The sequence below is a fragment of the Numenius arquata genome, chromosome 12 (genome assembly GCF_964106895.1).
Source record: "Numenius arquata chromosome 12, bNumArq3.hap1.1, whole genome shotgun sequence".
Classification (NCBI taxonomy): domain Eukaryota; kingdom Metazoa; phylum Chordata; class Aves; order Charadriiformes; family Scolopacidae; genus Numenius; species Numenius arquata.
The window spans coordinates 4,152,164-4,166,037 of record NC_133587.1 but is presented as its reverse complement, the minus strand read 5'-3'; the positions used below and the strand labels follow the sequence as shown (position 1 = coordinate 4,166,037).

Sequence of the window (13,874 nt, the reverse complement as noted above, 5' to 3'; positions counted from 1 at the left end):
CCTAAAACGCACCCGCTCCACTCCGTGTTGCTGTCGGTTCATTTTTTTTTTTTTTTTTTTATTTTTTAAATTTTTTTTCCATTGCATCTTGTACAAAACCAATTGAAACTTGAGTCGGGGCAGTTTTCTGGGCCGCTGGTTTTGATGTGGCTGTTCAAAGCTTGGAGGGGGAAAGAGGAAGGGGCTGAAAGCAGGGGCCCGCGATGCCTGTAGGTATTTTAGGGGTCTCACCTCTGTTGTGTGTGGCCGTTGTTAAGCGCTGACTGGGGTTAGTGGCAGCTGCTGCCTGAACCCAGAGTGATAACCATCAACACAAACGCTAACAGAAATCGAAACTTGCCGTGCTCTGTGTCCCTGGGCTCCTGCACATCTTCCCACCCGCGAAATACAGCCCCGGCCCTGCTCCGGCGTGGGGACCCGCCGTCGCATTGGATCTCGGGTGGGTGAGACCCTGGGGTGATGGCTCTGCTGGCCCTTTGGGGGCAGAGGGAGCCTCTCCTGCCCTCGCCCTCCGGCCACCACTGCTCACCCCGAGCCGGACCCATTTTTGGGAGCCGGGACCCGTCCCTGGGAGCCGCAGTCACGACTCCCCGACCCCGCTCTCCCTGCCCTCTCTGCCGCCTTCCTTCCCCGGCCCTTTCCGCTCGCCCGGGGGCAGCAGCCGGTGGCCCGGAGGGGGGGTGGGGGGACGCGGGAGGCGATGCCGGGGCCGCGGGGCAGCACTCCCCCGCGGGGGCCGGGGCTGGGCCGGCGGCGGTGTGGCCGGGCCCGTCCCCTCCCACCGTGGAGCCAAGTTCAAACCGCGAGCCCCGGCGGAGCGGGACGCGGCGGAGGGGCCGGGCCGGGCCGGGCTCCCCGGGAGCCGCCGCGGGGTCCGCGCCCTCGGGGGCTCCATGGTGAGTGCGCCGGGGTCCCTGCCCCTTTTCCCCTTCCCCGCCCGGGATCCGTGATCTACGGGCGGCGGTGGCCCTTTCCCCCCATCCCCGGGAGGGTGCCGGACCGGAGCCCCCCGGTTCCTCCGGGATGGGGTCGGTTCTGCCGGGATGGGGTCGGTTCCGCCGGGGTAGGGTTCGCAGCAGCCGGGATGGGACTTGGGACCCCTCGGAACGCGGCTGGTTCTCCTGGGACGGGGCTTGGACCGACCAGGAGAGGGGCCGGTCCGGCCGGGAAGGGGTTGGTCCAGCCGGGAAAAGGGACTCTCGAAATGGTCGGGATGGGGCCGGTTCGGCCGGGAAAGGGCTTGGACCAGTCGGAACGGGGCTGGGCAGGGTCAGGATGGGGCTCGGATCCGGCAGGGGAGGGTCACGACACGGGATGGAGCTGGGAGCCGGTGGGGAAGGGGTTCAAGTCCGGTGGGAGGGCTGGTCCAGAGGGACCAGGGTGCTGTGGCCGGGATGGGGCTTGGAATCGGCTGATCCCAAGGGGGGAGAACGGAGGGTCCATCCCTGCTTGGGGCTGCGGCAGGTGCTGGGGCTCTGGGGGTGGCAGGGTCACTTTGGGTAGGAGGGTGTCGGGGACAGGGTCCGTCTGGCTGGAAGAACCTGGGAAGTGGGGCTCCCGGGCAGGCGGCCGGCATTGCCCCTCGCTGCCAGGGTGGCTGGGGCTAACACGAGTGCCACCAGGAGCTGCTCTATCAATAATGGTGATTTCCCTTATCTCCTCGTGTTTGCTGGAGGATTAGAGCCGAGGAAGAGATTAGCTTTCCCTGCCAGGCGGAGCGGGCTGTGACTGTCCTGCACCCCGTGTTCCACGAGCTGCTCCTTCCCTGCCAGCCCTCCTGTGGGAAGGGATGTGCCAAATCTCAGAGCTGCCCTGCCTGCTGTTGTGGGGATGGGAGCAAGGGGACGAGGAATAACCCCAAATCAGCCGCTTGAACCCACCTTCCTCCATCCTGAAGGGTGGGGAGCAATGGCTGGGACTGGGATTTGCCGGCTTCATCGCTCCCCCACGTCCCTCTCTTGTCACCGCTGCTTCCCTGCTCTCTCTGGGGGTGGTGGGAAGCACCTACTGCATTCTCCAAGCTCCTCTCCCGGCTGCTCGCTGAGCTTTTTTAACTGCCGGCTGCGTTTCCTCCCGTGCTAAGGACTGAGAGTCCGGCGCCAGGCTCGGCTGCCTGGAAATGCTGTAAATGGTGTGCTTTCTCCTGGAATTTGGTCCCAGTTGTTTAATAAGCCACTTCAGGGAAGTCATTCCCGGCTTAATGGTAAAATCTCATGGCCTTGTCTTCCCGGCGGCGGAGGCTTCCTGAGAGCAACCCTTAGACTTTGGACAGGGTGTCCTCATGGAAGCAGCGCTCTGCTTTGGTGTCCCTGAGGGTTATACCCTCGGTTCTCTGCTGAATCCCCTCTGGGGTGAGATCTCTGTGGGTTTGCAGAGAGCAAAGCCAGCAGCATGGGGAGGCTTTTCCCTGCCCTTCCCAGCCCTTGGATGGGGCTCAGTCACGGCTCTACTGGAAGGCATGTGGTGATTAAGGAAGCTGAAGACTCCGGTGGGATTTGTACTTGGTTGCACGTAGATTTGCTCATCTCCTCGCACGCGATTCTGCTCCAAGGTGATGCCTGTATCCGTGGGTTCCCAGACTTGCGGCGTGTTGGGTTTTGCCTCATGTTAAGTCCCCGTTGCTCCTGCTGATCAAAGGTTTCCTCGCTCCTTTTGGAGCCAGGACCAGCCCTTTATGGAGCGGGGAACACGGAGCGGATGCCGGTTCTACAACCAAACCCTCCAGGTTCTCGCCAAAGGGCAGGATGGATGGTGTCTGCCTGGGCTTGGACTTCAGCGAGGAAACATCTTCCTTCTGGCTTCTCTGAGCAAAAAACCAACCCTGAGAGGCAGACATGGCCGGGGTGGCAGTGAACCCACTGAGATGCGAGCTGGGGCTGGGGGGGCAGGCGGGTGCCAGCAGCGCTGCCTGCCCCTTCCTCCTTGCACGCTTTGGCCACAGCTCAGGGGTTGCATATTTGGAAGGAGCTGAGCTGCTTTCTGCCTGCCCAGACCTGACGCCCAGAGAGGAGGGGATGAAGTGGGGGGGGGGAATTTTTTGGGGGCTTTTCCTGCAAACGGGAGATGATAGAAATGCCCCGATGCCAGGATGGGGCTGCAGCGCTGAGTGGAGCTGTCGGGCTCCTTTTCTGGCAGCTGCTGTGCATGTATCGGGCTTCCCATCCTCTCCCCGCTGCTGTGGGACTGCTCAAATGTCCCCCACTCCCGGTCACCTGAGGCTGCACTGGCTTTTATTCAAAGCCTGGGACTCATCCCTTGGAGGGTCCGGCCACCCCCTCCCTGTGCTCCCTGCCAGCTTGGATGTCAGCTCTTGGGTTTCCCCGCTCTGTCGGGGCCGGCTCGGGGCTGCCGGGAAGGCTCGGAGCCAGGAGGGAGGCTCGGAGGCAGGCGGGACGCGCTGGCGCTTGTGCTGCTTCTTATCTGGTTCTTGGGTGAGGGCATCCAACCCGGGGACAAGCAGGGGCTGCGGGGGAGCTGGAAAAATGCTGAATAACTGTCGGTGGTGCGGGGAGCATCCTTCCGGGAGTGCTCAAAGCCGTTTGTGTTGAGCTGTGGAGGCTTTGCTGGTGGGGGAAGCAGGCAGCTCCCTGCCTCCAGCTCCTCTCCAAAGACCAGGGCACATCCCTTTCTGTTCCCCCTGATTTTTGGTGGCTGAGGTTTGGCCTTGAAATACCACAAGCTGGGGGAGCAACTGGGTATCCTATTGGGGCAGAGAGCTCGGGGACAGACCCCGTAGACCTACAAAGGTCCCTGGCACACCTCTGTGCCAAGCACCCAAATGGCACTGGAGAGAGCTCAGTGGGTGCCATGGGCAGCGCTGCCTGGACTGGGTTGAAGCTGGAGCAATTTCTCAAGGGTTTTGCTCCAAGAAGAGATGGCTCATCTGGGAGGAGGATGTCCCCTGAGAGAGGACACAGTTGAGCCCCCTCCTGCACACACTGCATCTTCAGGGACGGGGGAAAGGTCTGAGGGGCTGAAGGCGGAGCAGGGAGCATCCCTTCATCCCTGGCTTCCCCTGCCGCTGACACCCAGCCCTTCCCTGCACAGATTCTCCCCCGGGTGCTCTCCTGCGCTGTTCTGCTCCTCCTAGTTGTCGCCGTGCTGAGCAGAGGCAAGAGGTGCAGCATCGCCAAAATCCTCCGACAGTACCGGGCCGTCATCTTCCACGAGATCCAGAACCTGGTGAGCAGGGGGGGTGTCTGCCCAGGGCCCTGCCTCCCTGCTCCAGGGGATGCTGCCGAGCTGGATGTGGCCCCATAGTGGAATGTGGGCAGGGAGGGATGAGCCAGGAAACTTAATATGGGTCTGGCCCCTTTGCTGGCATCACTGGGGAGAGCGCTGTGTTTAAATGGGGGATTCCTGTCCCGCGTGGGAGACACCAATGCTTTGGGATGCCTGAAATAAATGCTCTATTTCTCCAGAAAAACCTGACCGGGTCGGCAGACAGGAGTGGAAGGGTCAGACTGGTGTGTCGCTCGGACAAGGTGAGCACCAAAGGACCTGGGACGAGGGCATCATGCGGGCTGAGCCCCTGGCAGAGCTGTTGAGCCCCCCAGTCCCCACCTGGGATGTGCTTCTCTCTTCTCCAGGACCAGAAGATCCTGCTCTCCATCTACAACATCAGCATGTCCCTACGGGAGGTGGCGGCCGGCACCCTGCGTGACCCCGAGGAGCTGGCGGTGTGGAAGGTGGCCAGAAACACAGACTTCGTGTTCAGGGAGAACTGCAGGAAAATCAGCAAGGTGGGAGCTCTGCCCCTTCCCAGTCACCCCAGTGGCTCCCAGTCCCCCAGCCTGCCCTGTTGCGCACTCTTCTGGCTGCCCATGAGGAGTCTCCAGGCTCTGCCTGTGGCATCCCGGGGCGGGGTGAAGGTCTGTGCTGGGTTTGTGGCTGGGGGATGGTGACAGCGCATCCCGGAGAGCTTTAAACTGACTGGGGAGGGAGGTCCAGCTGTGGTAGCATGGGACAACCTGATGGGTTTTTACCACCAGCTCCCAAGTGGGTTTCTCAGCCTGTGCCACGATGCCGTGGCTGATGGGAACAGCCTTGTCCCGGTGGGATGCTCGTCCAGTGGGCGGGCGCACCCAATCCTGCTTTTGCACCCCGGTACTTGTAGGCAGGAACTGGGATTTTTTCCCCAAAGGACTGGTCTGGGCTCCCTCAGCATCCTCGGAGCTCTGATGGGGATTCCCAGGAGGTTTCCCTACAGCAGTCGACAGCAAGTCCTTAAATGGCGGGGAAACCCCAGGGCATTGAATCCACAGCTCCGGTGCTGTCATCCTCCCCGCTATCGCTGGGAAAATCAGTGGGGACTCACCTTGCCAAGGGTTTGCTGGTGTGGGATGGAAGTGCCTCTGGTCTGGAAAGATGCCCTCAGACCCAACCTGGCCATCTGCCCTGCCCATGGATGCGCCATGGGGTGGGTGCTGCCAGCTCAGAGGGGGACAAACAGCTCTGGGGACCCCTGGGGACCTGAGAGCCACATCCTTGGCTGTAGTCATGGGTGGTTTGGCCACCCCAACCTGCAGCTTTGCCCACGCAAACCCTGTGTGCATGGGGTGTGATGTCCCAGGCACATCCTCAGTGCTGGGGTGGTGGCTTTCCCCCCCTGGATTAACGCCTGCATGGTGGTGGGGGGGGTGTTTCTGCTCCCTCGCCACGCCGACCACAGAGCCCACCGCAGAGCCCGCCGCACGTCCCGGCACAGCCCCGGCGTGGGGGTCCCGGCCGCAGGAGGAAGCAGCTGCGGGAGATCGGGAGGAAGGCGGAGAAGCTGGCCACCTGCTGGGAGAAGCTCTACACCCTCCACGCACCCCACCGTGCCCCCCGGGACTCGTAGGGATGCCCTCGCCACGCGCCGGAGGGATGCGCTGCTCCGGCACCGTGGCTGCCGGCGTCTTGTTTGGAAACCTGGGGAAAATTCAACCCTGGAGGCAGCAGAGTCGCTACCGGCGGGTGCCCGAGTTGAATTCGTCCTCCTGTTTCAAGCGGTACCCGGGGACGGGCCCCGTCGCACGTGGTTGGGGGCTGGTGGGTTGGTTTGGCTGCTCAGGAAGCTGGAACACCAGAAACACGCGGGAGAAGGGGAAGAACTGAAAAAAGGAGTCAAGATGTTGGATTTCTGCGATGCTCCTGGCCCTGCATCGCCTGCTGCTTTCCTGGGGACAATGGTGGCTTTTTGGGGCAGAAAGAGGACATGTGGGGCCACAGCTCGGAGGACTCTGCTGGAAGTGGGACTGTGGTGCACCCGTAAAGCTCTGAGGGTGGCTGGGCTGCGGAGAGGGACACGTGTCCCTGGTGCACTGTGGTGGACAGGAAAGCTGGGGTGCATCACTGGGCGTCGGGGGAAGCCTCAGGAGTGCCAGTGCCCCCCGATAAACAGCAAAACCCCAGGTAACTGTGGGGGCTCAAACCAGAGGGACCCGGTTGTCCGGCACGGCAGGTGCCCCAGATCCCCCCGGTGACTTGAGCCCCGAGGGACATGGGGTTTGGTGAGCTGAGGAGCATCCTCCCTCATCCCCACCTTCTGCCAGTGCCCTGGCCGGCGTCCCCGTTCCCCCATTGGGTGGCAAACAGCCTCTGGGAAGCCAGAAATAAACCCCTTCCTTCCCTGGAAGCCCTTTGGGTGCTTTATCTGGTCACCCAGGGTCTCTTATGCTGTGGGTGCAGGGTCTGGGCACGGCAAGCCCAGGAAGGAGTGGGCAGTGGCCATGGGCACCATGACATCCTGTCGTTAGCCACCGTGCCTGCATCCCTGGCCCGTGGGGCTTCATCCTGCACTGCTTATGCTGCAGCATTAGTGGTGGAGGACGGGGCTCTGCTGCAGGAGATGCTTTTCTTGGGGGTCCATTCCCCCTCCCCGAGGCGCGGGCAGGGCTGGAGCAGCGGCCGGGGAGGGAGGGCTGGCGTTGTTGCCTCCTGCCTCAGTTTCCCCAGCCCCTCTCCGCCCCGGCGGACGCTGTCACCGCAGGGCCAGCCCGGTTTCTGTGGCTGCGGGGACGTCTGTGGAGGACACGAGGTGGCAGCAGTGGGCTGTGAGCGCTGAGCGGAGCCGGACGGCTGCCCACGGCCCCGTGTCCCCGTGGGCTGGGCCACACGGTCGCCTGGACCACGGCCATGCCAGCATCCCTGGCTCCGTCCCCACCGGGGCCTCGACCACCCTCTTCGGTCCCGGTGGTGCTGCAGCCGTGGGAAGTTGATGGATGCAGGACCCCCACCCGCGTCCCTTGGAGGGGATGGGGGGCCACCTTTCCCCAGGGGGGTGTCAAGCAGCCGGATGGGGTTGGGGGATGCAGGGAGGGGATGGGAGGGCAGGGGATGCTCGGGGGTCCTTGCCCACCCTCCTGCTTCCCACCCACGGGCTGGGAGAGGAGCCTGGAAAGGTGCTGCATTCCCAGGAATGGGTAGGAGAGTCGTGTCCGTCCCCCCCCCCCCCCCCCCCAGGGCACATTGAGCCCCCAGGGTTTAGCAGGGTACAGAACAGGCCCCTTGGTTTGATGGGGCAGGACAGGGACACTGGCTTGGGCATGAGAGCAGGGGGTCACAGGCTGGGGATGCCACTCTTGTGGGGTCCTACCAGGGCCCGTGGGTGTTTGACAGGGTCAGGCCCATGGGCCCTGGGAGATGCCATCTGCGTGACACGGGGCAGGCTGGCACCGGCAGCAGGACCCACGCAGGGAGCCGTGGTTCGGCACATCCTGATGCCAGCAGCCTCCCGGAGCTGCACCGTTCTGCCACCAGTGCCACATTCCTCCCTGGCTGGCCCCACCATGCCCAGGCTCCTTCCTCCCACCTCCATCCTCTTCCTCGGGGTGCTTGGGGAGGAGGAGTGACCGGGCTTGAAATCTACCACCTTTTCCTCCGGCCCTTTCTGCTGCCTCCACGGGAGGGTTCACATGGGTTTAGGTTTGAGTTTTCTTTCTTATTTCTCCTCCCCACAACCATCACCCCCAAACGTAACGACACCACCACAACCACCCCCCCCCCCCAGCATCCCAAAATAGCCCTGTTGATGGTCGATATCCTATGGATGGGGCTGGGGGTCCCTCCGGGGCGTTGCGGTTGTCCCGGCCGTGCCGTGCCGCGGTCCCCGCGGCACGGCACGGCCGGGACAACCGCAACGCCTCGGAGGGACCCGGTGGCTTGTCCACCGAGAAGAGCAGGATGGTGGCTTGGGCCAGGGTGACTCACTACCTTTTTCTGCATCAAGCCTTGGAGCAAAGTCCCCCCCCCCCCCTCCCTTCGCCGCCGACCCGTCAACACCTTCCCAGATAAAACAGAGCAATAACCCACCCCCCCCACCCCTTTCATTACCCTCCCCGCCCAGGCAGCAACAGGGGAAGGCAGATGGAGCCGAGCTGGGAAATCACTGTGTCCTGCCCGTGGACCCCCCCCTCCCGCCCCCGCCAACCCCAGCATCTCGCCCCGGTTGCCTCTGCAGGCAGGGAATAGGGATGTTGTGCCCGGTGCTGCCCGTTTGCCATCTGAAGGGTGGTGGGAGGCAAGTACTGGTGGTTTTTTTTGGGGGGGGGGGTTTACAGGCATCGGCACGCTTGCCGCGAGCTCACCGCAAATTCACCGGCAAGCACCGGCTGCGGGGAGGGAAGGCGGGGGGAGAGGGACCCCGGTGCGGCAGCGGCAAGAATGAGTGCATGGAAAGGAAGGAAAGAGTGAAGGAAGAGGCAAAAGGGAGGGAGGGGAAAAGCGAGGTCGAAGCGCCGGTGGAATCACAGCAAAAACAGCCGGAAAAAGGAAACGGGCCCTGAAAAGTCAAATAAAAATAGCAGCGAGGCGAACCCAAGTGTGCAGCACATGGGAGTGAGCGCATTTCCTTCGAGGGCAGCACCGCACGCTCCTGGCTGCTCTGGGGGGGCCGCTCTGATGTGGCTCCAGCAGCCGCTGTCGCCGTGGCCCCCCCCGGCCCCATGCTGTGCTAGCCGCTTGGCAACCAGTCAGTGCCTGGCCAGCCTGGCCAGCCCCCCACCTTGCCTGTGGTCCGGGTGGTCCACGGGCGAGGTGGATGCGGGGATGCCGTATGTGCTCTTGGGCACGCTGTGGAGCAGGATGTGACACGCGTGTAAAGGCTGCACACATGCGTGTTAGAGCTGGAGGGGATGGGTGGGGTGGGGTGGGGTGGGGTGGCTCGCTGGCCGTGCCCTCAGCCCCCGCACCGTGCCATGTGCCGCCGGCTGATGGCCTCGCCAGATGCATCCGAGCGCCGTGCAAACAGCGCAATCACGGCTTCCTCCCCTCCCCGCTTGTTTTGCAATCACGGCAGGGGCCCCCCGGGAGGTGGGGGGTCGGTGGCGAGCGCTGCTGGGGCCACGGGGATGGGAATGGGGATGGGGACAGGGATAGGGACAGGGACTGGCGGTCCTTACCAGGGGCCGGTGTCCTGCATCCCAACCCAGCTGGATGGAGCTCGGAGGCAGTGGCAGAACCCAGTGTGTCCCGGGAACCGTGCTGGGGGACCGTGCCCAGGGACCGCGCTGGGGGATCGTGCCAAGGTGCCGTGCCCAGGGACCGTGCCAGGGGACGGTGGCTGCTGCGTTTCCGCAGAGCCGATGCCGGAGGCACGTTTCTCCCTTTTGCACCATCACTCTCCCACCGAAACGCAACTGCCCCTGGACTGCAGCAGAGCTGCCACCATCCTGGGGTGCCAGCAGCCCCCCTGGCTGGTATCTGGGGGGGGGAGGAATGACCCTCACCCACACGAACCCCCTGCTTCGGTCCTCATCCCCCTCGCCAGCCGGGCTGGGGACCCGTCCCCTCCAGCCCCAGCGCTGGGGGCACTGGCACACGCAGGCTGTGCCTGACGAAGCAGAGCAGCGTTTTTGTTCTCTCCCATCTCCCTGCAGCATCGTAAAGCTGTTGAAAGGCCAGATTTACGGTGTGATAAACGCTGGGGGCTCTGCTGAATATTTTACTGCTCCATCCTTTGGAGAGAGCGGCTGGTTTGGAGGAGCGGGGAGAGCCGGGCGCGGGGCGGCAACACCCAGCGGCATCGCTGCCCGGCTCCAGCTGGAGGACGGCGGGTCCCGGGGGACGGGGACGGCAGGGAGCGGGGCTGCATGGAGCTGTGCCACAGCCCAAGTGGGTCCTGGCACCCCCAGCCATGGGATACCGGGTGCCCGAGCCCCTCCAGGCAGCGGGAAAGTGCTGACCCTCCCCTCCCTCCCCTGTTTCCTGGGCCCGTTTCTGGTTTCTGGAGGCATCTGCAAACCAGATTGTGCCACGGCGTGCTGGGGTGCCCGTGCCAGGACATGCCAGCCGAGAGGCGGGGTGCGCCCAGGCCCAGCTCCGGGGGCTCTCCCTCCCCACACCCCCGTCACCCGCTCCCCCCGCTGAGTGCTCGGTGGGAGGCTGCATCCTCGCCGGGAAGGGCTGGGGGATGTGGGAAAGCAGCTCTGCCCAGCTCCACTGCCACCTCCGCCGGCAAGAGGTTTGAAGCTTCAGGGCTGCACGTGTGTGCAAAGGCATGTATATGTCCATGCACGCATGTGCATACATGTACATGTGTAGGCATGTGTGTATGTGTGTGTGCATGCGGTTGTATGTGTGTCCGTGCATGTATGTGTGTGCGCATGAATGCGTGCACCCCGTTTTGTGTGAGTGCATGCATGAACATGGGGGTGTGCGTGTGAATATGTGTGTGTACATGCATGTGCAAGGGGGTGTGCATGTGAATACATGTGTGTGCGTGCGTGCGTGTGCGTGTGATTCCTCTCCACGGCTGCTTCCCCAGGGGGTGGCTGCAGCCATGGGCACTGCCAGCCCCATGCACCCTCCTTCCCGCCGCCGGAGCCGGAGCCGGGCATTGGAGCCGGCAGGCCTCGGCACTGGGGGAAGCCGGCGGGACCGGGATGCTGGGCTCGGCGGAAGGGCAGGCTGGATGCTCCCCATCCCGGCCCCCATGGTATGGCAGCTCCTGGGCGGGCGTAGGCTCCAGCAGCTCTCGACGCCCAGCGGGAGCCCGGCAGCGGGTGCGCCGTGGCTCCAACACCAGCACGGGGCACGGCCATGCTGAGAAGCCGGGGGGCCACCGGGGCTCGGCTGGAGACCGGGGGGGGGGACCGCTTTACCCCCCGCTGCCGTGGCCCCCGGCCCCGTTGCTCGGCCCGCGGCATCCTGCACCGGGGCCCATTGTTCGGCCGCGCCGGGCTGCGGGGCAGGATTCCTTTGTCAGAGCTCGGCAATATTTTATTCTAACAATTAACCAAACACGCCCGGGCTCCCGAGCCTGTTTGTGATTATTGGAGGGCGAATTCCCCTGCCTCGCTCCCTCTTGGTGCCGGCTCTGCCTGGGGCCACGCCGGGCGGTGGGGATCCAGCGTGGGGTTTGGGACCCCAAACCGCGCCGAGAGCCCCCCGCTCCTGCGGCTGGCACTGGCCGGGGGGGTGGGGGGGGTTGAGGGGGTTTAGTTGCCTCGACCCCCTCGGGAGCCCGCAAGCATCGCCGACATTGTCTCCGCAGCAGTGGGATCCGTGGTGGCGCAGGGGCAGCGGTGACTCATGGAGGGGCGGGGGGGGGGGGTGGGTGGGATGTGAATCACAGCCCTCGCTCCCCGGGCAGGATGCGGCCCCGCGCTCGCAGCTTGCCACATGCCAGCGATGGACCGCAGGCTTTGTCCTCCGCGGGGTGGAAGCGGCTCGCTGCCCAGGGCGGGATGGAACTGGGGCCGCTGCTCTTCCCCGGGGCCCCCCAGCACCCTGGGATGCTGGCATGGCTTTCCCAGCCCCGGCTTCAGGGTGGGATGAGGGTGCTGTGGGGTGGAGATCGCTTCTGCATCCAGGCTCTCTGCAAGAGTCCTCACCCTGCTTGGGCTGTGTCCTCATCTCCGCTTGCTGCACCGGTGGTAAAAAAAGCTGGCACCTCCCTTTGCAGCGTGTCCTGGCGAGCGGATTGCCCAGCGCAGGTTATCAAATCCCTATAAAATCCCTCGCTTGGAGCCAGCTCAGCTCATCCCACCTCATCCCGATGCTGCGTTTCCACCCTCCAGGGAGTGGATGCTGAGTCCCGCGCCGTGTCTGGAGCCGGGAGCCCTCGCCGGGTGCTGCCTGTTCCAGGCAGGGGATCCCGGAGTGAGAGCTGGAGGCAAGGGTTGGGGTGGGCATCGCACATGGTGATGCCAACCCCCAGGAGTGAAGCAGCCGGTGCCGGAGCCCTGTGGCGAGGATGTTTGGGTTAGCCATGAGTTATCAACCATCTCAGGGGGAAACACCCTGAGCCGGTTGTTTCTTTGGTATCTGCTGGGGATGGAGGGATCCTGGGAGCATCCAGGGCAGAGGAGGGGGGGGTCTGCAGACTCGGGGTGGGAGGATGGAGAAGGGACCCGTAGTGCTGCCCCGGCCCTGCCAGCATCCTTGGCGGCCGGAGCCAGGCATGGGGCAGGGAGCGGGCACAGGCAGCATCTCCTGCAGGTGACGGGGGCAGAAAGCCGGTCCCCTGGCCCTCCCCATGGCTGCACTCATGCCAGTGTCTAAACCCGCTCCTTCAGAGCCAGGGCTCCTTCCTCAGGAGCGTCACCTGGCTCTGGGCTCTCAGCCTGGTCCTGGATCTTAAAATACAGCGAGTCATCAAAGCAGAGCCGCTCGGGTGGCTGGGCCAGGCAGGGCAGCCGGAGGGCGACACCGGTGAGCAGCCCAGCAAGCAGCGAGCCACCGATGGCCACCGCCAGCCCCACCGCTTGGCACAGCGCCTGCCTGCCCGCCCTGTGGTCCCCCCACTGTCCCCATGCCTCCTCTCTAGCATTGCCCCCAGTGGGGGACACCTGGGAGAAGTGGGACCCGGAGGTGTCCTTGGATGCCACCAGGACTGCCACAGTGCTGGCCATGGCACCGAGGATGCCGGGCAAGCCATGGAGGTTGTGGATGCCACACTGGTCCCGGAGCGCAAGCTTCCTCACCAGGAGTGGGGTGAGGAACCTGAAGCCAAGGACACACACCACGGCCGAGAGGCTGCCCAGGGCAAGGGCGGCCACCGGTGGCATGGCCATGTCAGCCACCGCGCCGATGGCCACCCCGCCAGCCAGGCTGCCATTCTGCAGGTGGCCAGGGCTGAGCTTTCCGTCACTCTCCAGCAGGCTGGAGGCCACCACGGTGGTCACAGCACCGGCACTCATGGCCAGGAAGGTGTTCAGGATGGCACGGTGCTGGGCATCTCCCGGCTGGCAGAGGACGGCCACGAAGCTGGGCCAGAAAACCCAGAGGATGAGTGTCCCCACAAGGGACATGAGGTCGGAGCGGTGCGTTGGGGTCTCCTTGGGGTGCACTGGCTGCTGCACTGCCCTGAACAGAGCCTTGGACACACCAAGGCCGAAATAGCAGGAGAAGACGTGGATTGTGATGGTGCCCCCCACGTCCAGGACGCCCAGATGGGTGACGATGGCCCACTCACTGGCAAGGTAGACGGGGACTTCACAGGCGGCCACGACGAGGAGCTGGCAGGGGCTGGTCCTTCCCAGGATGGCCCCCACAGAGATGAGCACCGTCACAGCGGCGAACTCAGCGGTGAGGAGGTTGTGGAGGTCCAGGTGGACCTGTCCGTGGTGGAAGTGATGGAGCAGGCCCTGCAGCACCAGCGCCCATTGCGTGGAGAAGTTGAGCAGGAGGAAGTTGTGGGTGAGGGCGCTGAGCCCGTAGTGGGGCAGGAACGTCAGCAGGAGCCCCAGCCCCACCACCAGCATCATCTGGATGTCCTGGAAGAGGGGGAAGATGCCGTAGAGCTGGATGGCCACCAAGCTGGCATCCTCCACCTGCGCTGAGGGCTTGTCGTAGGTGACGAAGAGGGCGAAGAAGAGGAGCAGGGCACCCTGAAAGAGGCCCAGGGAGAGGGGCAGGAGGCGGCGGGGGCGGGAGGGGGACGGTGTGGCCAT

General features: G+C 64.3%; 1 protein-coding gene and 1 pseudogene across 1 annotated transcript; one reads left to right on the top strand and one right to left on the bottom strand.

Annotated features, from left to right (window-relative positions):
* Nucleotides 1-700: 700 nt before the first annotated feature.
* On the top strand, nucleotides 701-6,607 carry C12H20orf204 (chromosome 12 C20orf204 homolog). The gene is given in 7 exon segments (XM_074157686.1): nucleotides 701-764; nucleotides 767-837; nucleotides 840-896; nucleotides 4,033-4,182; nucleotides 4,422-4,484; nucleotides 4,590-4,742; nucleotides 5,684-6,607. Coding segments are annotated over 7 exon segments (714 nt in total). The 3' UTR covers nucleotides 5,840-6,607.
* A 5,872-nt stretch (nucleotides 6,608-12,479) lies between these two features.
* LOC141471180 (ammonium transporter Rh type A pseudogene) lies at nucleotides 12,480-13,874 on the bottom strand (annotated as a pseudogene).